General features: G+C 42.5%; 1 protein-coding gene across 4 annotated transcripts in view; it reads left to right on the forward strand.

Moving 5' to 3' along the window:
• MGA (MAX dimerization protein MGA) overlaps positions 1 to 21,535 on the forward strand; it is a 156,805-nt gene that overhangs the window by 65,261 nt on the left and 70,009 nt on the right. For 3 of the 4 annotated variants that reach the window (XM_077464523.1, XM_077464522.1, XM_077464524.1), the window contains exons 9-15: positions 5,212 to 5,608; positions 6,731 to 6,930; positions 9,410 to 9,556; positions 12,096 to 12,159; positions 14,155 to 14,621; positions 18,048 to 18,294; positions 20,426 to 21,022. In XM_077464523.1, coding sequence (XP_077320649.1) covers positions 5,212 to 5,608; positions 6,731 to 6,930; positions 9,410 to 9,556; positions 12,096 to 12,159; positions 14,155 to 14,621; positions 18,048 to 18,294; positions 20,426 to 21,022 — 2,119 coding nt within the window. The remainder of the gene's footprint in view (positions 1 to 5,211; positions 5,609 to 6,730; positions 6,931 to 9,409; positions 9,557 to 12,095; positions 12,160 to 14,154; positions 14,622 to 18,047; positions 18,295 to 20,425; positions 21,023 to 21,535) is intronic. The other variant, XM_077464525.1, reaches the window with a different exon arrangement.

Genomic DNA, 21,535 nt, shown 5'->3' on the forward strand with positions numbered 1-21,535 from the left:
GAATGGGTTTTGCATAGTTTTTTTTTTTTTTTTTTTTTAGCAAAACTATACTCTCACAAAAGCTTATGGCTTAAAAACACAAATGCTTTTTTCAGACTTAGAGCACTTTCACAGCTGAAAAACTCCTCTTCAAACCCACTAGTTCTGGGGGTTATTTCCAGCTAGAAAACGCTCCTGCCAAAAAAAAGCTGATAAGTCTGTGGGCAGGAACACATAGGATAACATGCTGGGGAGTTTACTGGCTGCAGAAAAAAACACCTGAAGCCAAAAACAGCTGCTGTAAAAAAGGCCAGTGTGCATGAGGCCTTAGAGACAAATTTTCTGCCACAATGTCAAGAGTTCACGGGCAGAATTCCTGGTCTTTTTAAGGCCCTAGATAGCAGGCATCACAGCCGTGCCCTTTTGACTCCCCCTCTTGAATTGTTTTTTTGACTTTGCCCTTGAGTCAGGCATAGTGCCTGAGGATGACCCCCAGCCATCTAAAGTATTGGATCCGGATTATGCGCCTTCTACAGACATTTCATTCAAGCTAAAGGAGGCTATTTCAACGCTCATTTAATCTGTTCTTGTTTGGTGTTGGAGCAGCTTGCGTCTGGTTACTCAAATATTTCCAGTATGGGGTCTCTAAAATTCCCTCCACCAGCTTCTTCTCCAAAGCATTTCGCCCAACAATATCATGTTGAGGAAAGTTTCCTTAGGGAATGGACAATTCCTGTGCAGAATGCACTAATTTCTTACCTTAAGACCCCTTTCACACCACACCGCCGATAGCATGGGCGGTAAAACGCGCTATTTTTAGCAGCGTTTTACCGCCGGATTTGCGGCGCTTTTCGGCCGCTAGCGGGGCGCTTTTACCCCCGCTAGCGTCCGCAAAAGGGTCAAAACCGCCGGCAATACGCCGCAATAGCAGCGTTTTGCCGGCGGTATTACAGCGCTGCCCCATTGATTTCAATGGGGAGCAGTGGTGGAGGAGCGGTAAACACACCGCTCCTTCACCGCTCCAAAGAAGCTGCTGGCAGGACTTTATCTGACGTCCTGCCAGCGCACCGCTATAGTGTGAAAGCCCTCGGGGCTTTCACACTACACACAATGGTGCAGCTTCTTTAGGGCGTTTTGCAGGCGCTATTTCTAACGCTATAGCGCCTGCAAAACACCCTGGTGTGAAAGGGGTCTAAGAAGATCCTCACAGCCCCTGTATTGGATTAGCCCATATTGAAAGACAGATAAAATGTTAAACGTTCTCCTTAGCAGAACTAAACCCACCAATTTAATGGTTTCCAAAAACCGTTAAATTCAAGGAACACCTTCAATTATGAAAAAACAATTAAAGGTGCACTGTCCCTTTTTAAAATACAAACTTTATTTAAAAAAAAATTCACAACTTCAATCCATGCATAAACTTATGACCATTTCATTCCACACTTACAGTGCCTTGAAAAGTATTCATACCCCTTGAAATTTTCCACATTTTGTCATGTTTCAATCAAAAACGTAATTGTATTTTATTGAGATTGTATGTGCTAGACCAACGGAAAGTGGCACATAATTGTAAAGTGGAAGGAAAATAAATGTTTTTTCCATTTTATTTTTTACAAATAAATATCTGAAAAGTGTGGGGTGCATTTGTATTCAGCCCCCTTTATTCTGATATCCCTAATTAAAATCTAGTGGAACCAATTGTCTTCAGAACTCACCTAATCGGTAAATAAAATCCACCTGTGTGTAATTTTAATCTCAGTATATATGCAGCTGTTCTGTGAAGCCCTCATAGGTTTGTTAGAAAACCTTAGTGAACAAACAGCATCATGAAGGCCACGTCACCCTGAACATACCAGCCCCTACAAAAGACTTGAGCCTGGGGCGGAGGTTCACCTTCAGCAGGACAACCACCCTAAACATACAGCCAGAGCTACAATGGAATGGTTTAGATCAAAGCATATTTATGTGTTCGAATCTGTGGCAAGACTTGAAAATTGCTGTTCAGAGACGCTCTCCATCCAATCTGACAGAGCTTGAGCTATTTTGCAAAAAAAAAAAAAAAAAAAATGGGCAAAAATGTCACTCTAGATGTGCAAAACTGGTAGAGACATTCCCAAAAAGACTTGCAGCTGTAATTGCAGTGAAAGGTGGTTCTACAAAGTATGGACTCAGGGAGGCTGAATACAAATGCACGCCACGCTTTTCACATATTTATTTGTAAAAAAAATGTGTAAAACCATTTATCATTTTCCTTCTACTTCACAATTATGTGCCACTTTGTGTTGGTCTATCACATAAAATCCCAATAAAATACATTTGTTTTTTGGTTGTAACATGACAACATGTGTAAAATTTCAAGGGGGATGCATACTTTTTCAAGGCACTGTATTTCAAGTACTAAATGATTACAGTACTTAATAGGTATGGTACAGTACATATGTGTAAATCATATTGACTTCCGTGAATAAGAAAATGGGGGAAAAAAAAGTCCCAGTGAAATAAAAGTCCAAAATAACACAAATCCAAAGAGAAAACAATCCTAATAGTGCTCTGCTTCTGGATGAACAGAGAGAAAGAGATATGCTACTGAGGACGACAGCATGCCACAGGACCTTCCACCAGAAAGTGTTAATAGACTGCTTACCAGAGGGAGAAATCCCACACAGGGATCAGTAAGCTCCTTGCTTCTCTGCAGTCACTTATGTTATGATGTCTTGGGAATCATCATCCATCCAGTCCTGGATGCACATTCTTTCATACAAGGGTTTAAAGTGGTTGTAAACCCTTACAAACCACTTTGACCTACAGGTAAGCCTAGATTATCTCCTAAACCTACACCGTTTAGGAGATATTTACTAAAAGACAGCGACAGCTGTCTACGGCGCATGCTGCTAACGGTCATATGCCGTTAGTGGCGGCTCCCATGCGCATGCACAGGAGTGAGGTCATCGCTACTCCGGTGCTGTGAGTGGCCGGAGCAGCGATACCCGGAAGAAGATGGATGCTCCGGACTACAGGGGACAGCGGTGACTTCGCTGGCTCCTGTGTCAGGTATGTGACACATAATGGGCTACTATGCGATGCATAGTAGCCCATTATGCTTTACCTTTGCAAGGAGACAAAGAGGAACTAAACCCATCAGGGTTTACTTCCTCTTTAAAGAGGTTGTAAGTTGTACCTATAGATAAGTCTAGAATAAGGCTTACCTATAGGTACTGTAAATATCTCCAAAACGTGCACGGTTTAGGAGATATTTACTGTATACTGCCTATTATTATCAGTACATGCGCTCTGAAGGAACGGCCGGTCGTGTGTGCCGTTACCAGTGTCTCCCACGTGACTCCGGCCAGTCACAGAGCTGGAGTCTTTAGCCCCAGAAGGAAGACGAGCGAAGATGGATGCCACCTGCAGCGGGGACGACACAGGCATTGTTTGCAGTTGTCATATAATTTGCTATTATGAGATGCATACTGTCACATAATGTGCTAGTATGCGATGAATACTAGCACATTATGCCTTTACTTTGCAGGGAAGAAGAAAAACCCACCAGGTTTACGACCTCTTTAACCACTTGTTTACTGGGCACTTAAACACCCTTCTTGCCTAGGCCAATTTTCAGCTTTTAGTGCTCTCACACTTTGAATGAAAATTGCGCGGTCATGCTGCACTATATAAATTAAATTTTTTATATATATTTTTTCCACACAAATAGAGCTTTCTTTTGGTGGTATTTATTCAATGGCGTTTTTATTTTTTTTTAGCAAAAAAAAAAAAAAAAAAAAAAAATTTGTTTTATAGTTAAACATTTTTGAAACCGGTAATTTTTCTCCTGCACTGGTGGGCACTGATAAGGTGGCATGGGTGGGCATTGATAGGTGGTACTGATAGGCAGCACTTATAGGGACTTGTAGGTGGCACTGGTAGGCATTGCATAGTAGCAGTGGCTCTCCATGATCGGGACCAATATCCCTTTGACAGAAGCCGCTAATCCTGCTTTTTCTTTTTTATTTCTCCTCACGCCAATTACAATCTTCTGTTTATATCACGTGATCAGCTGTCATTTGCTGACAGCTGATCACATGGTAAGGGACTGAGTTCGGCCCCTTACTCCGATCTGTGATCAGCCAAGTCTCAATGACTGGCTGATCACAGAGCACGCCCTGCAGGGGGCACACAGGCAGCTCATGCACAGGAGGATGTACATGGACGTGGTTAAAATACATCATAGTTCAGGAAGTTTGGCAAATGGTTTTATAAAAAAACATTAAAATGGACTTGCATTAAACCACTTGCCGACTGCCTAACTGTAATTGTACATGATTCATTTGATGTTAAATACTGGGGTTATGGCTGCAGCTTGCTGCCATAGTCCCTGTATATTTTTTTTCAGTCAGGCGGTCGGCTTTCATATAAAAGCAGTCCAGAGCGGCGTATGCTTATTATTACAATGGATGTTTACTATCCTTGTAATCAGAATAAAAGTGATAAAAATGTTTTAAAGGGACAGTGTAAAAAATAATAATAAAAATTCCCAGCACACTTACCAGCTAGTCTGCAACCAAAGTGAATTTGCCTTGTCTAAGAGATTGAGTTAAAACTGAGGTTTTAGTTGAACACATTTGCATTGTATGTGAAAGCCAGAGTGCCTCACCAAGGATCCTCTGCATACTGTGGTCCTAACTATAGTTTTGAGACTCTCTCATTTGCAGCTCATATAGCTATGGATAAATCAAGTGCAGGTTTGCCTGGAGGGAGCCCATTCCTCCTCCAAGGAACACAATGGCAGCTAAACATATCCAATGTGTAACCTCGTCAAATTCAGCCGACAAGCTGTATAGATAAGTGGCAACCACCCCAATCTTTAACTAGCTTTTACAGTAAACGGTGCACATAGAAGATTTACACATTACAAACAACTGAAACAGCTAGTCTGCAACCAAACCAAATTGGCCCTGTCTAACAGTTACGGCCAGTTCGGTTTGTTTGCAGATTAGCTGGTAAGTGTGCTGGGAAGTTTTCCTGTTTGTCATATACAAGGCCCCTTCCATGTGCACCTTACTGTAAAAGCTTGGTGACTGTCGGGCAGGTACAGGGAGGAGGAAATATCAACACCCTGTTCTCAACCAGAAAAGGAATATTTTCATAGCATGTAAACACTTGTATTTTCATAGCATGTAAACACAAACTTATTAAAAATGGTAATGATTTTTTTTTTTCTTCTTTCAACTTAAGGGTTTCTTGAAAAGAAAACCATTCCACAAAATGATCAGCAAGCGGACACCCCCATGCAAAAATGAATTTTGCCGCCTTGGTTGTATATGTGCAAGCTTGAATCATGACAAGTGCAAACCTGTTCATTGCCAGCAAGAAACCTGTATGTTTGGTTGTGACTGTGTAAATAGTGAATTGTGTTTTGAAAAAGACGGACTGAATGTTACACCAACCAAATGCAAACAGAATGTTGGTGAGGATGTGGATTCCTCCACTGAAGATAAACATGGACAACCAAAAAAGCACACCGTTGCGATGGCTGAGTCCAGTGAATCTCAAGAAGAGATGGAGAAACCTTGTATATCAGTGCGAGGTTTACCAGGAGTAGAAGCAATTGGGATTCATTTAGGGGATTCTGGTAAGTGTTTTGTCAAGAGTTACTGGCATATTTTGCATTTAGCATTCATTCAAGGAATAAAAACGCAATCTCTAAGCTATATGCAGTTGATATGATTTTATATTTAAGTGCACCTCCAGCCAAATGTATTAAAGTGGTTGTAAAGGCAGAAGGTAGTGGTGGTGTGTTTATTTTATTTTTTACCTTCTGTAATCAGCTCCTCCTAGCCCCCCCACAACCCCCCTTCCCCCCCATACTTTCCTGAGCCCAATCTAACACAGTACGCTCCCTCTTCACTGGACAGCCTGTGAGGAGAGAATGAGGGGCATGAGCCGGACTGTGCATGTCAATAGATGCACACAGCCCGGCTCCAGCTCGAGCCTGCAGGAGTGCCCCATAGAAAACGGCTTGTTATGGGAGCACTTGGAAGGGGGGAGGAGTCAGGAGTGCTAGCGGGGACCAGAGAAGAGGAGGATAGGGTCTGTTTTGTGTTAAACTATTCCACAGAGCAGGAATGTATACTATGTTTGTTTAAAATGCCTTTAAAAAGGAAGTTCAGTCTGGGCAAAAAAATTAAAGTCAGCAGCTATAAATACTGTAACTTCTGACTTTTAATAGGACACTGACCTGTCCAGGGATCTAGCGTCATACTCACCCAGGCTAGTTCTTCACTAGCCTTCGGGTTCCCGGCGCTAGCATCCTAACTGAGCAGCACACTATGCAGCTTTCAGCTTCACATCTGGTTGGCCACTGTGTATGCATGAGATGTGATGCCCTTTGTGAATGGTCCCGCAGTCTTCTGGGACCTGTGACGTGTCCCAGAAGACTGTGGGGAGGGGGGGGGGGGAGATTTCCACTTGGATTGTCTCGGCTAACTGAGCAGAAATGGTAGCGGGTATCTATCCAAACTAGGTACCTACTACAAACTCCTCCCCCCTCCCTCCACAAACAAAATAACATGCCAAATATGGGAAAGGGAGAGGAGGGCTTAAAGCAGAACTTCCTTGTTTGGGTGGAGGTCTGCATTTTTTTTTTTGTTTGTTTAAAACCCTCACACTTCAAAACGGTTACATCAGTTTTACATTTTGGTTGGATATACTATATTTTCTTTTTTAACTTGTTCATTTTTTTTATGGTTCTTAGCTGACAGCTGTTTGAAGAACTGGTCCCCAAAAGTTTTTCCCATTTGGGATAGATCCGATGTGGATAATGATCCAGAACCTCTTTGTATTCCCGAAAAAGGTGAAGTATTTGAAGGTAAACCTCCATACCATAGAAGAAAATCTGAGAGGGGCAAGTCCTCTGCAAGTAAATCCTCTCCTCTCCACACTCCTAGACCTGCAGTAAGTAGTCTGAATGCAGAATTGGTTCTGTAAGAATACTTTAAAAGAAAATTAAATATATTTTACTTTGGTCAGTTTTATTTAGTATTTTTTAAAGTTTTTATAAACTTATATATTTTTTCATTATTTAGATTTATTTGACTTTGAACCTATTTACAAATAAATGTGAAAACTTTCTGTGCTATCCCTGTGTATAAACTACCTATTACTCAGCATTATATACTATAGGAAGCAGCTAGCACCACTATGCATTTAACCACCTTTACAAAATGCAATAAATGTATATAGTCACAAAAAATTACAGCGTTCTCCTTCAATAATTAGTCATTAAAATTTATAGTGCATAAATAAATATCTGAAAACATTTTAAAAACCATATATATATATATATATATATATATATATATATATATATAAATAATATATTCACTCAATGTCTGTATAAAAATAAAAAGTGCAGTCCCATACATCAGAAAATTTAGTAATTGCCTCTGATCACCACAGTGAATGGACCTCGCTAATTACAGGAGGTCTATTTGCACTTTGCAGTGTTCTAAGTAGCACCACTCCCACTGGCTGTACACTCCAAATCTGTGTCTCCCACAGCTTTCAGTGTGGTGTCAATCGTATAGGAGGCTAGAGGAAAAAAACCATAGTGCAAATCGCTAATAAAAAGTATTTATTTCCATATAAAAATCCACTCACAATCCTCTGCATACACAGCTCCACCTAGTCCCAGCGTCGCTGCCCATTTACAAATAAACATTTAATACACGGTTCAAGGTTTGTAGTGCATGCATGTTTGTAATGAAAAAGCCTAGTACAGGCAGTCCCCGGGTTACAGACCAGGTTCTGTAGGTTTGTTCTTAAGTTGAATTTGTATGCAAGTTAGAACAGGTGTTTTTTTTAAGTGTAACTCCAGCCAAAAAAATATTCTTTTTTGGCTAGTATAGGGAAGGGTTAACACCCCTTTAACTTTGTTTTGCTGTCTGTGCCAATGTTCAGAAGATTTTACCTTTACTTTCTGTATGGGTTGTCGTGGAAACAAGGATTGGTGATAAAGCTTCAGTGGAGACACCTTTTTCCCATGATGACTCTTGCAGGAGTGAAGTTCCCATCCCAGGTGTAGATTTCCTCTCACTTCCTGTTATCACCCTCCATTTTGTAAGTATGAACTGGATGTTTATAACTCTGGGACTGCCTGTACTCCCTGCATTATTACTAGCTACCTCTGTTTCACAAATTTTGATGAGTCATTTCTCTGTTTGGAGAGCGGGAAGGGAATGGTGACATTCAATTTATATAGCGCCAACGGTTTACGCAGCGCTTTACAACATGAGGGCAGACCGTACACTTACAATACAGAAGGGATCAGAGGGCCCTGCTCGTTAGAGCTTACAATCTAGAAATAAAAAGGTTTATATGTTCCTGCTCTGTGCAATGGTTTTGCACAGAGTTGCCCCTTACAACCTCTTCTGGTGTCTCCTGCTGGCTCTGTCTGCTCCTTCTCACCTGTGCATGCAACCATAGCAAGCCGTTTGCTGTGGAGGCACAGTTGCAGACATGCTTCTGAGTCGGCTGTGTGTGTCCATAGGCTCACACAGTGCAGCTTGGCCATGCCCCCATGATCCCTCCCCACAGGGTTTGACTGACTGGCTCCTGTTGCTTTAAATCTGTCCTGTGAAATTATCAATAATGGAACAACACTGCTGCAGACGAGAACAGTACTGAATCAACAGAAGTTTTTTAACTTAAAGGGATTGTAAACCCTCAAGGTTTTTTACCTTAATGCATTCTATACATTAAGGTGAAAAACTTATGCTGCAGCTGCTCCCGGCACCCCCCTTTTTCTTATCTGGACCAGATCGTTCCAGCCACTGTCTCTGTCCTCATTTGATAGATTGATCCCTTGGCTCCTGCTGCTGTCAATCAAATTCAGTGACACAAGAGCGGTGGGGCGGGGCTAAGTCCTGCTGTCTGTGTCCATGAATGCAGCAGCGGGACTTGTGAGCGCGTCTGCTTGGGTGCCCCCATGGAAAGCGGCTCTCCGTGGGGGCACTCGATGAAGAGGAGGAGCCAAGAGTGCCGCTGGGGCACCCCAGAAGAAGAGGATCAGGGCTGCTCTGTACAAGGGTTTTACTTTGGTAAGTATAACATGTTTGTTATTTAAATAATAAAAAAAAAAATCGAACCTTAACAATCGCTGAGAATGCATTAAGGTAGAAGTGGGGGGGGGGGAACCTTTTGACTTTAGAACCACTAGACTATACTAATGCCTCTCCAAGTACAGTAGAATAAGCTATAGCATGACAAGTGTCCAAGCTCTGCCTTACTAATAATGGGCTGAATGGGATTTGTTCCCTTTTTTCCATGGAGAAGTTATGTTTGCTTTTGTGCAGAATAGGCTATGGTTTTCCTTTTTAATTAGGATAAAAAAAGTGTCCCTTTAGGGCTGTTGAATATCACTGTCACTCTACAGGTTTGCCTGGAGGATCTGGATTCTGAAGATGTGCAGCAATTAAATAGTATGACATGCGCACGAGTGAGGGTCTACAAGCATAAGGCAACAGAGGAGAAGACCAGAAAGGACCAAGGCCCTTGTGCCGACTCTGAGACCCCTGGAAAGGTATCTTGTTTTTTTGTCCCCTTCCCAGCTGTGTATTTCAAACCTTTTACAATGCTTTCAAGCAATACAAAAGAGGTATGATGTAGTACACACACAGCTAACCAAATGCAGTTATGAAGGTCTACAATAACCGAACAGTAGAGTCCCTATTTGTTTTCATCTGCAGCTCGAGGAATGACAGTAGTCGAAGGGATATGACTGAAAAAGGTCAGATCTACATCCGACCAGTGTTCTCAGCCAATAGCTGAGAGCGCTGACCGGTGTGTTCCGAAAACAATAGCTCAGCGCGGGAGATCCCTGTGCTAACATCACATAGTACAGCGGCTCCTACCAAAGATTTTTTTTTTTTTGTTCAGTCTGCTGGGTTGAACAAAAAAAAAACGAATAGTGTGTACTAGGCTGTAGTGTGTGCAGTGTATACTAAAAAGAAAGCGCAACACTAGCTCTATACTATACATGTTCCTGCAGACAAAAGATCTAGATGGTATCATTTCAACTAGTAGAAGTGAGGTGGGGTGTGTTTGTGCAAGTAACCAAACAGTTTATTTACAAACATAGAAAAGTAATGGCAGAAAAAAAGACCCAGTGGTCCATCAAGTCTGTCCATTTTTTATGGTCTATGATTAGTTTGAACATTTATTTCTGATATATTGTCATTTTTCCATGTTCTTGACCATGGCTTCATATTGAAATTATGCCCTCCTAAACTTTACTCAAACTCTTAAGCCCCACACACACTATCAGTTTTTCTGCTGAGTTTTTTTCTTCAGGTTTACTAAAACCATGTAGTTTAAGGGCCTGCCTGATTGCATACACATTGAAACTCCTAAGGTTTGACCTCATATTATATGGTTTTGGTAAATCTGAAGGAAAAACTCAACAGAAAAACTGATAGTGTGTATGGGGCTTTAATGTATTTAAAGCAGTGTAGTTCTGCGTGATGTGGATTGCCTCCTTGCTAAAGTGTATGTTACCCCAACATTTCATATTCCTGATATGTGTCTGTTTTACCATGTACTTGTATGAAAAGGTATCCTGTTCCTGTTCTTCCTCCTGCTGACCCCCCCCCCCCCCCCCCCCCCATGCAGAGGTCATGTGATCATTTATAAAAAAAAAGAAAGAAATATAAATATCCTGCCTTGTATTTCTATTTTAAACTGAAGGAAGTGTTTTACATGGTTGAGGTTTACATATAATTTAAGTTTCTTGCAAGTTCAACTATTTTCAAACCTTATGTTAATCTTGTACTGCTTGTATTTCAAAATAATGTCACAAAGCATGACCTGCAGAAGAAGGGGATTTATACTCACCTTTTCCATTAACCGTTTCCTCCAATTTTTGCACTGCTCACAGCTATGTGAAGACCCTTAATGTGCAGGAATGTCAGATGCCCTTGTTTGCTGTCATACGCCATGGTTCCTTCCTATAATATCTACGTAGGGTTGAGCAAAGGAAATCACATTATGCAGCAGAGAACAAGGCATCTTTCAGAAGTGTTTCAGATGTGAAGACACTGTAGCTCTGCAAAAGGGCCCAGATCAGAAGAAGGTGGTGGGACCACTTAACCACTTCAGTCCCGGAAGATTTTACCCCTTAATAACCAGAGCATTTTTTGCGATACGGCATTGCGTGGCTTTAACTGTAAATTGTGCGGTCGTGCGATGATGTACCCAAACAAAATTGACGCCCTTTTTTCCCACAAATAGCTTTCTTTTGCTGGTATTTGATCACCACTGCGCTTTTTATTTTTTGCGCTATAAACAAAAATAATACGTCAATATTTTCTATTTTTTGCTAGAATAAATACTTCCCAAAAATATCTAAAAAAAAACATATTTCTTCCTCAGTTTAGGCCGATATGTATTCTACATATTTTTGGTAAAAAAAAATCGCAATAACTGCATATTGGTTTGTGCAAATGTTATAGCATCTACAAAAAAGGGGATAGATTTATGGCATTTTAATTATGAATTTTTTACTTTATTAGTAATGGCGGTAATCTGCACTTTATTTATTTCTTTTTTAAATTGGGATTGGGGCAGACAGATCAGACACTTTTGACTCTATTTTTTGACCATTGACATTTATACAACAGTCAGAGCTAAAAATAGCCACTGAATTCTGTATTAATGTCACTGGAAGGGAAGGGGTTAAATACTAGGGGACGATCAAGGGGTTAAGTGTGTTCCCTCAGCGTGTTCTAACTATAGGGTGGGTGGTTTACCACTGACATGACAGATCACTGTTCCCGATGACGGGGTACAGAAGTTCTGTCATGTCGCTAGGCAGAACAGGGAAATGCCTTCGGCGGACATCCTGCTATTCTGCGTTTTCAGACTGATGTACAGGTACGTCTGTTTGCGCAGGAGTGCCATTGCCATTCTGCCAATGTATATTGGTGTGAGCCGGTCAGCAAGTGGTTAAAAGGTTTTGCTTTGTGCCATTTCCTAAACCCAGTAACGGGTTTCTTTTTATTTTAGCTTTCTTTAATTGGTTTGAATTTGCTATACATCTTTAAACATGTTGTTTTTTGTTTCAGGAATATAGCCATAAACCAAACAAGTACAGAGAACGGGAAAAGGAAAATGCAGGAGACAATAGTGGTAAGGCACCATATTTTATTGTGTGTTGAATTATTTTCTTTTTTTTTATTCAAATTTTTTGTGGTAAAGGCAATAAATACAAATATGTAAGAAGATACATTTTACGTGTACTTATTATTACGATCCATTATACAAAGGCATTAGTTGGCTGATCAATTCAAGGGAATCCATAAGAGACTACTTATAACGCATGATATTGTCCAGAAAAGTGCATGTATTTTTAACATAAAAAAATTTAAAGGAGGGGGAGTAAAGGGAGGGAAGGGGTAAGAAGGAGCACCTCAGAATCCATAGGTAGGCTATCGTAGCAGATGAAAAATTACGATAGGTGTGAAACTTACACATTGTATCAGTAAGTTTAGCGGTGAGTTTCTCATTGTTTAAGATACAGTTCACCTTGTTCTTTACTGCCACTAGGTAGAGGGAGTTTGACAGGCAGGATGTGTCATAATTTGCTTGGTCGCCGTAAAAATCTGTGGTGTTAATCAAAGTTGCTTTAAATTGTGTTTTCAGCAAATCGTGGACATGAGTCCACAACATTTTGACAATTGGATAAGACAAGCATATAGGTGCCTAGCTCTGAACAGCCGAGGAAGCATGTCCTGTATGTCCCAGAGTATAATGCTTTAGAACTAGGTCCCAGCAATCGAGTAATTGGTTTCAAAAGCCAAAACATTTTGGGGTTGGATTTCCAATAATTCATGTAAGCATGTTGGGACTGCAAGGAGCCTGTGAGCAGTAGGGTGTACAAGAAAAAGATCAAGCCTGGGTAGTGTGGATCAATCTGACAGGGGTTTTAAAAAGACATCAGAGTCACTCCTTTGGTAGAGGGTTGGCATCGGTGATACAATGAAGTGCTTCACTTGTAAATAGCAGAAGACTTCTGTTTTAGGCAATTTGTGATCTGCCTGTAATTTGTGAAACACTTCAGACCCTGTGATGAAAGCAGACTATACATGTTGGTAAGTCCTAGTTTACTCCAGTGTTTAAAAGCATATGGGTCTTCCAAACCTGGTGGGATGGTGGGGATTTTAATAAAGGACACAAGGGTAGGGACGAGGGCACTGGGGACCTGCTGCATGAAAGAGAATTGTGCCAAGGACCGGGGGGGGCGATGGACGCACATGAGGTAAATGATTCTTCATAATCAATGGCTGCTGTTAGCACTTCAATCATCACAGAACCATGCTTGATATGGTGTCAGGGTGATTGAAGCGCATTATTTCTATTATTACATTGTAGTAATACATTAAATAGTTTAACTCACCATAATGCAGAATCAGTGGGAGCATGTCACTTTCCACTGTCGCCTGCCCCCAGATGCGGAATGGCACTTGCCACGATGCCTGCATCCAGATGTGGATTGTCACTTGCCACTTCGCCACTTCCATGTTGCCTGTCACCAGATGTGGCATGTCACTAGCCACATTTCCTGTCACCAGATGCGGAATGTCACTTGGCCCGTCACTTGCCACGTTTCCGGTCACCAGATGCGGAATGTTACTTGCCACGCCTGCCACCACTGCATTGATGGCAGTACTGGTCCATTTAGCCCAGAGGCAGGCCTCTGTGCAGTTGTGGGTTCCGAATATAGGCAGAAGAGCGGTGATGCAGGGCGGGCAGTGAAAGATGTCATCGCTCTGCTCCCTGCTGCACCTCCGACATTGAGGCTGACCAAACACTGGCTGTGAGGGCGTAAGAGCAGTGATGTGGGGGGGCGGAAAGAGATAATGTCATCTCTGCTCGCTTCTTCCATCCACCCAGCTCTCATATGCCGACCGCTCGGCTGCCTCATGCCGCCCTGCCAACCCAGGTGTCTCATGCCGGGCACCCGCGGCCCGGCTACAGAAAGGCCACGGCCCCTGCTCTAGACCATTTAAGGTCATCCTGTATTTTCAAGTAAGAGTGTAAAGTGATTCCACGAAAAGGATCGATTATGTGAGATTTTTTTTAAATACTTTATATAGTGATGATGTATTGTGTATTTATTTGCAGAAGTTGCTGAAAAAAGGCACTCGAAAGCAGACAGCAGTAACCCCACCAAGTTACTCAATATTATCTCAGACTGCAGCCGGGAACAGGATCCCAAGAAAATCCTCAATATCGTTTCACAGCAGGTTGATAAAAAGGAACCAAGGTCTTTTCGAGTAGGCAGCTTTAATATAGAGCTGACTTCAGACAATAAGGATGGAGATGCATCCAAATCATCTGCCACTTCGCATGTAAAGATCTCAATGGCTCCAGACCAGAAAACCGATCCGATTACAGCAAAACCACCTTCTCTAAAGGGGAAAACAGAAGGGATAAAATTTGCAGAGCAAATACCCTTAGAAACCAGATCTGAGAATGAAATAAAGTCTCATGGAGGGAAAGGTCTTCCGTTCTACTCCAAGGTCATTCCAGCTGGAAGGTTGGTTGCTCGATTAAAAAATTCTACCCTCAACCAGTCGGAGCTCATTCAGGTAAGAAAAAATGTGAATGCATAAGATGCCTGCACAAACGTGTGTGTATATACCATTGTAACTGTATTGAATAAATACTGGTGGAAAACATCAGGCTACTTTTTGGAAGTTTGAGTCTACAGAGTGACTACTAATATTTTTAGCTCTATTACTAGCATGATTATATGGAGAGAATGCTAACTTTTTTTTTATTTTATTTTTTTAGGTAGATTATTTCTGTAGAATCATACCAATATAGCTCATGGCTCTGGTTCCTCTTTAGTGCTGTGATCTGAGGAGGCTTAAATTGATCCTTATTGCTATTAAATCGTATTGTGCATGCACCTGAGGTTTAAAGTAATCCTGTGAAGTGATCTGTCTTGTAATGTGGCCCTCTGTGCTTCCCAGGTGCCCACTCAATTGTTAGAGAACTCTGAGATCCCAAAAGACCAATGCTCCCATGTAGAGAAAAGCACCAGAATCACTTAAATGGTATGCCTGCCAGATAATAATCACTGCTCCTTTGCTCCCCTGCTTCTGTCACTGGGATTAAAAAAAAAATATGAGACTCGTTTCCATTTCTCTATCGTTCATTGACGGACACAGCAGCTCTTCTTGACCTTAGGGTTATATCGTCCCTTTAGGAGAGGATTAGGCAGAAAGTTTTAAAAACAGCAACAATTGCACAGTACTTGTCCAGGGGGCGGTCCTACTGGCTATAACCCCTCACATTGCATCCAGCAGCTCAGGTTTTTTTTCTGCCTAGTGTAGAAGGACCTGGGTCCCCGGTGGGACCATCGATCCTGGGAATTTTCTTCTTTTTTCTGCATTTTTGATTCCTGTGATCTTCAATCAACAGCCGAGCTGGATGACAGGCTGGATAATATAGATCCTAATAGTCTCCCCAGCCTGGCAATCGAGCGTGTGCAGGCCCTAGCTACGCGCTGGGTTGGCCACGACATGTCCAATCTCTATTCCCATCTCTATTCCCATCTCTATTCCCATCTCTATTCCAGGGGCGGCCGGTGAGCTATATGTTCTGGGACACACATATGTCCGGGCTACTGCTGTCTGTGTCAGTGTGCCTTGGCCGGCAGCCACCCCATACTGCTCAGGTGATGGGTCTGTCTGTGGAATGCATCCAGCAGTTCCTGCAGGAGGGGTAAGTATGGTTACACCTGTCTCGGCAGGATGGAGCAGCTGGGCATTCCCTGGGAGGTCGACCAGGGGGGTCTCTCACTCTCCCTTTCTTTCCCTGTCCTTTCCCTCCTGGGTGTGTGGTGCATGTACCTGGCCGAATGTCCTCGGGGAGGGGGGGTTGCTCTAAGTCCTGGCAGGGGGCTGCGCTGGGTCTTGGGGGTCCTCTCATCCTCTTCCTTTCTTTCTGGGCCACGGTGGGTATTTGTGCTGTGTGAGCCATGTGGGGAGAATGCCACGCGATCCGCGGCCATTCTCCTGGGGATGTGACCATTTTGTGGTAGCCACAGCTAGTTTTTTTGCCTTCACCCATTTTGTAGTAGACATTTTTTGCTGAGGCGGCCATTTTTTAGGTGCCTCAGGTGGTTTTGCCTCTAGCACTGGGCACTTGTTTCCTTCTAGAACAGCTTGCTTCCACTCAGACACCTTATGGATGGCACAGGGGAGAGCATACAGCAGCAGCAGCATAGCGCAGTACCTGGGTCAGGGCGGTGAGTCCTGTGGGGGGCCCCTCAGTCTGCAGCTAGGAGGGTGGACTTTTGTATGACTTGCCTTAGGTCCCTAAGTGGTGACAGGCAAGTGTGGGTCAGCATGGTGTCAGAAGCTGGCGCTTCTTCCCCAGAGATCCCTGTGTTTGCAACTGGTTCCCCTGCACCTGCGATGCCTATGGATGCTCTGTCGGCAGTCCTGGAGGCCTTTGTTACCAGGGTGGAAGTGGCGGGCAGGCGCAAGGGGGGGTAAAAAAACGCAACAGGCTTCCCCGGTCTGCGAGGAGCTGGCAGACCAGTTGGTGCAGGGCCTTAAGTATGTGTCTGATGCAGCCTTAGATACGACTCCCTTGCTCCCTAGAGCCACAGTATCAGCAGTAGTGCTACGTCCCCTGATTTGGCTGAAAAGCTGGTCTGCGGACCAGGCATCTAAGAAAGCACTGGCGGACTTGCCCTTCCAGGGAGAGAGGCTATTTGGAGCCTCACTGGATGACATTATTAAGAATATTACTAGGGGAAAGAGTCCCACAGTCCAGGAAAGGTAAGGAGCCACGCCGTAGGCAAGGGCCTTCCTTTTCCGCTCAGAAGTGGGATTTTTTTGTCCAACCGGGTTGGCAGGTAAGCATTCCCAGTCCAACAAAGGTGCCAGCTGAAGGACAAAAGCGTCCCTGCTTTTGCAAGCCAAACAAGCCTGCGAGCAAATCTGTTACCGCATGAAAGTTTGCCCCCACCAGACTCTCGGTTAGTTAGTTTTTCTTGTCCACCAAACAGATTTTTTCCCTTCAACCTTCATCTTCTTCCGGCTCGTTGGGAGGCCTTGTTTGGGGCAGTACAGGACCTGCTGCTGCGCAGAGTGATAGTACCTGTACTGACACCGGAAAGGTTTCAGGGATTCTACTCCAATCTGTTTGTAGTCCCAAAGAAGGAAGAGGTCTGTCCGATCCTGGACCTGAAGGGCCCTCAACAGCTTTGTGAAAGTACAAAGGTTCAGGATGGAATCAGTTCGCTCAGTGGTCGCTGCACTCCATCATTTGCTGGCATCCCTGGACATCAAGGATGCATACTTGCATGTCCCCAAATGCATCAGAGGTTTCAGAGATTTGCGGTCAGACGAGCACTACCAATTTGACAGGGACGCGTTGTATGGCGACTTATATAGGGACAAGTGCAGGGTCACAGGTGATGTCACATGGTAACCCAGCCCCCTTATGATGTCACAGTCCCAGCATCCTCCGGGACTGTGACATCAAGTCCACCGGATAGTCTGATCATGTGTATGCGGCATTACAGAAAACGTTTGACCTCTGTTATTGCCAACAAAGGATATATATATATATATATATATATATATATATATATATATATATATATATATATATATATAACAAAGTATTGAGATTAACTTTTGCTATTGACAAAATACTTATTTTCCACTATAATTTGCAAATAAAGGCTTTCAAAAATCAGACAATGTGATTGTCTGGATTTGTTTCCACATTTTGACTCTCGTAGTTGAGGTATACCTGTGATGACAATTACAGGCCTCTCTCATCTCTTTAAGTGGGAGAACTTGCACAATTGGTGGCTGACTAAATACTTTTTTGCCCCACTGTAGCCTAAGATTGTTTAACAATTTGATATAGTGACAGGTAAACATTAATACTTAAGCAAACAGACTATGGTCTAGCCATTGTTGCCCATTTTTAGTTCGGGATACCCATTGTTGGTGCTGTATAATAAAACCATGTTTAATTTTTTATAGGTCAATGGAAAAACATTTCCACAGGCTAAATTGTTGTTGGGTCAGATGGGAGCACTTCATCCAGCAAATAGAATTGCAGCTTATATTACACATAGACTGCGACCTAATCTGCTTTATTTGTCTAAAGAAGCCAGTGCCAAAGCAGCTGCTAATAATACGGTGTCAGAATCTACTACAGTAAATGAAAATTTGGAAGTCATCACAGATGGACAGAAAACTACTGTTGCTTCACCACAGAGTAAGACTGGTATGTATAAAAAGGAATTCCAGCTTCTGTCAGTTTTTGTAATGAAATAGTTCTGTTTCTTTTTATGATGGGAATGCATTCTGTATTTTTTTTTCTTTTATATGTAGTGTTGTATCCACTCAGCAGGTGAAGTTTTAATATTTCTTCAATCTTCTTAGTTCATTTGTTGTAAAAGACTGTCAAAAGAGCGCATTAGTGCAAAGCAGTGACTCTTGCCTAATAGAGTCCAAGGCTTCAGTTTAGATGAAGAGTCTACAGGCAGGCAACTTCTGCAGAGCTGCCTCTTTAGCTAAACCATGGTGCTTTAAGAATAATTTGTCATGTACTAAATGTTAATTTGTAAATCAAAGATTTGTATACATGTAGTTTAAAAATAAAAATCATTAGTTTAAAAACATGTGCATTGTAATAAATACAACTGGCAGCAAGCCATTATAGTTTCACTTTTTCTATTAATTTTTTGTTTCCCTTTCAATTCACTGGGGTGGGGGTGGATTTACTAAAGTCAAATAGACTGTGCACTTTGCACGTGCAGAAGCCTTCATTTTTCTTAGTAAATGTGGCGAAGCTTCACTTTGTGAAAAGAATACCCAGTCAGATGCAAGGAAAAAAAAAACAGCATTTTGTTTGCTCATGATTGGATGATAGAAATCAGCAGAGCTTTATAACATTTACTATGCTTTGGGGAAAATTGGTGCATCTGCACTTGCAAAGTGCACAGTCTCTGTGCTTATGGCAAATCCACCCCACTGAGTTTTTAGCACATAATGTTCTTCTTTTAGAAGCCCATATTAGCTTAACTTGGTTGTAAACCTCTGAAATGAAAAATAAAATTAAAAGAACATACGCCTCAATCCAAAAGCATTGAGTGTGATTTCATTCACCTCTCTCGTCCCTCTGCTATCTGAATTAGTAGCTTCCGGCAGGTTATCCGGGCACCCTAGAACAAGGATGGCGAACCTTGGCACCTCAGATGATTTGGAACTACAATTCCCATTGTGTTCAACTACAATACAGAGTGCATGAGCATCATGGGAAATGTAGTTTCAAAACATCTGGGGTGCCAAGGTTCGCCATCACTCCCCTAGAATCTCGGGAGACAGCCATGTCCCCCTTCAGCACACAGGGGATTGCCGGCCTTAGTTGTGCATGTTTCCCTATGAGACTGTGTGGAATGGGGTATGTCCTTTCCCTCCACTCAGGTCTCAGATTTTACCAATTACCTCCCTGCTCTATGATGTGCAGTGTGTGACACCAGACTGAGGAGCTGGAAAAAAGCTTTTGTGTTTTAGGATGCTGTAAAAAAGAGAGGGCGGCAAATAAACAGGTACAACTTATGTAATAGGCTTTGTTTTAATCTCTGTGTCATCTAAGCCTCATCACTTTAGTGCAGGGCTCTCAAACTGGCGCTCCTCCAGCTTTTGTGAAACTACAAGTCCCATCATGCCTCTGCCTGTGGGAGTAACTGTCAGCCTTGTGATGCGTTATGGGAGTTGTAGTTTTGCAACAGCTGGAGGGCCACCAGTTTAAGACCCCTGCTTTAGTGGGTATATGTAAGGGTTTACAACCATTTTAATAAACTTGCCTTATTAGCTAGCAAAAAGTAGGACACTAGTTGGGAACAAAAATTTGCAAGCAGGTTGATTTTTTTTGGCTAGAAGAGCGGTATAAACCTAAAGACCTTTACCTGTCCGCAAATACACTTTTGTTACTGACTGCGGTGCATTGTGCAGTGTACAATCCCAAGCCTATTTTTGGCATCTGTAGGATGCTAGGAACGGTGCTGGGATAATGTAGCTTCTGAGCATATGCATAAGAAGGTACATCATCAGTGGCCAAAGCAAAGAGACGCTGGACACAGAAGAAGATGGCAGTGGTGTGCAGACTCCAACCTTGCATTACTGGAGGAAAGCAGACCTACAGGTAAGTGTGCTGTAATGTGCAAGCAAGCTTTTTCAGACTTGCATAATATGGTAAATACTGCCGTGGCCTCCACAAACATAAGGTTCCACTTTAAGATGAAAACTTCCTCAGTCCTTTTAAAAGAACAGTAGACTGACGCTGTCATACGGCTGTCTTAAACAAATTCTTCCTTGGGAGGGTACTAATTAACAAATGTTCTACTTTGCAGTTTTACCATCTACACCCAGTGGTGTCTTCACTCAGGTTGTCACGGGTGAAGATGGAAGTCTAGAAAAGGAAAGTCCTGAAGTCAGAGCACCTGAACCCAGTGCTGTGGAGTTGCCAAAGATACATATGCAGTCTTCTCCACTAGTACTTATATCTACTCCAGTATCATCAAGCAGTGCGGTTACAGTTGTCTCATCTTCTTCTGTGAACATGGTATCAACTACACCGTCATTGTTGTCTGGTGCTGTTTCACCCATTAAAAACCAAGCTGCCTCTTTATCTACACCCCTAATACAAGCAACTAAACTAGTAACAGAAGACTCCTCTCTCCCTGTAACTGCAACTTTATCAAATGACACCACCAGCACAGTTAGTTTAACTTCGGGTCCGTCTCCTAAGTGTGTGTCAATACCACCTCCAGCTTTAACCAGAGCTCCTTGTCCACCTGTGACTTCAACTGTCCATCCACAAGCCTATCCAGGTACTAATAAAACTCTTGCTGCTTCAGTGGCTTCAAGTTTGGTCGCTTCAGCCAATCTGCCAACAATTGGGTTGGTTGGTTCCCCAACCGGAAGACCTACAGTGACATTAAGAACAGGTAGGATATTTGTATAATCTTGTGTGAGCTGAATATAACTACACACAAATTTCTGTGTTGTAAATACAGTAACTTCAGTGCTGGAACTACCAAACGTAAAAAAAAAAAAAGCAGTCGCATATAGAAACCCGTAGAAAATGCTAATATTATTGAAGATCAAAATTTAAAGGTTTTGAAAAAGTTATGGATTGTTTAAGATGTACGTTTTTAAAGCTGATATCTAGCCATACCCCTCACCATCTCTGCAAATTACCGGCCCCCCTCAGCCCACAACTTCCTAATTGCTAGGTGAAATTTTAAAAGCAATCACTGTAAATGCTAAATTTCTTATCTGAATCCAAGGTCCTGTGGACAGGCTGGGCCCAAAGTCTTTCTTCTACACTGCATTGTGCAAGGGTCTGTCTTCGAGTGTCTACATCTTTTCCTGATGATGTGGGTGTTTATCATTGCCTGGGTCCTTTTGGAGGGGTCTGCACAGACACCGGAAGACTTAAAGGACTTTTTCACAAATGT

The sequence above is a fragment of the Lithobates pipiens genome, unplaced genomic scaffold (assembly GCF_037356315.1).
Source record: "Lithobates pipiens isolate NorthernLeopardFrog02 unplaced genomic scaffold, aLitPip1_a1.2 Scaffold_30, whole genome shotgun sequence".
NCBI lineage: Eukaryota > Metazoa > Chordata > Amphibia > Anura > Ranidae > Lithobates > Lithobates pipiens.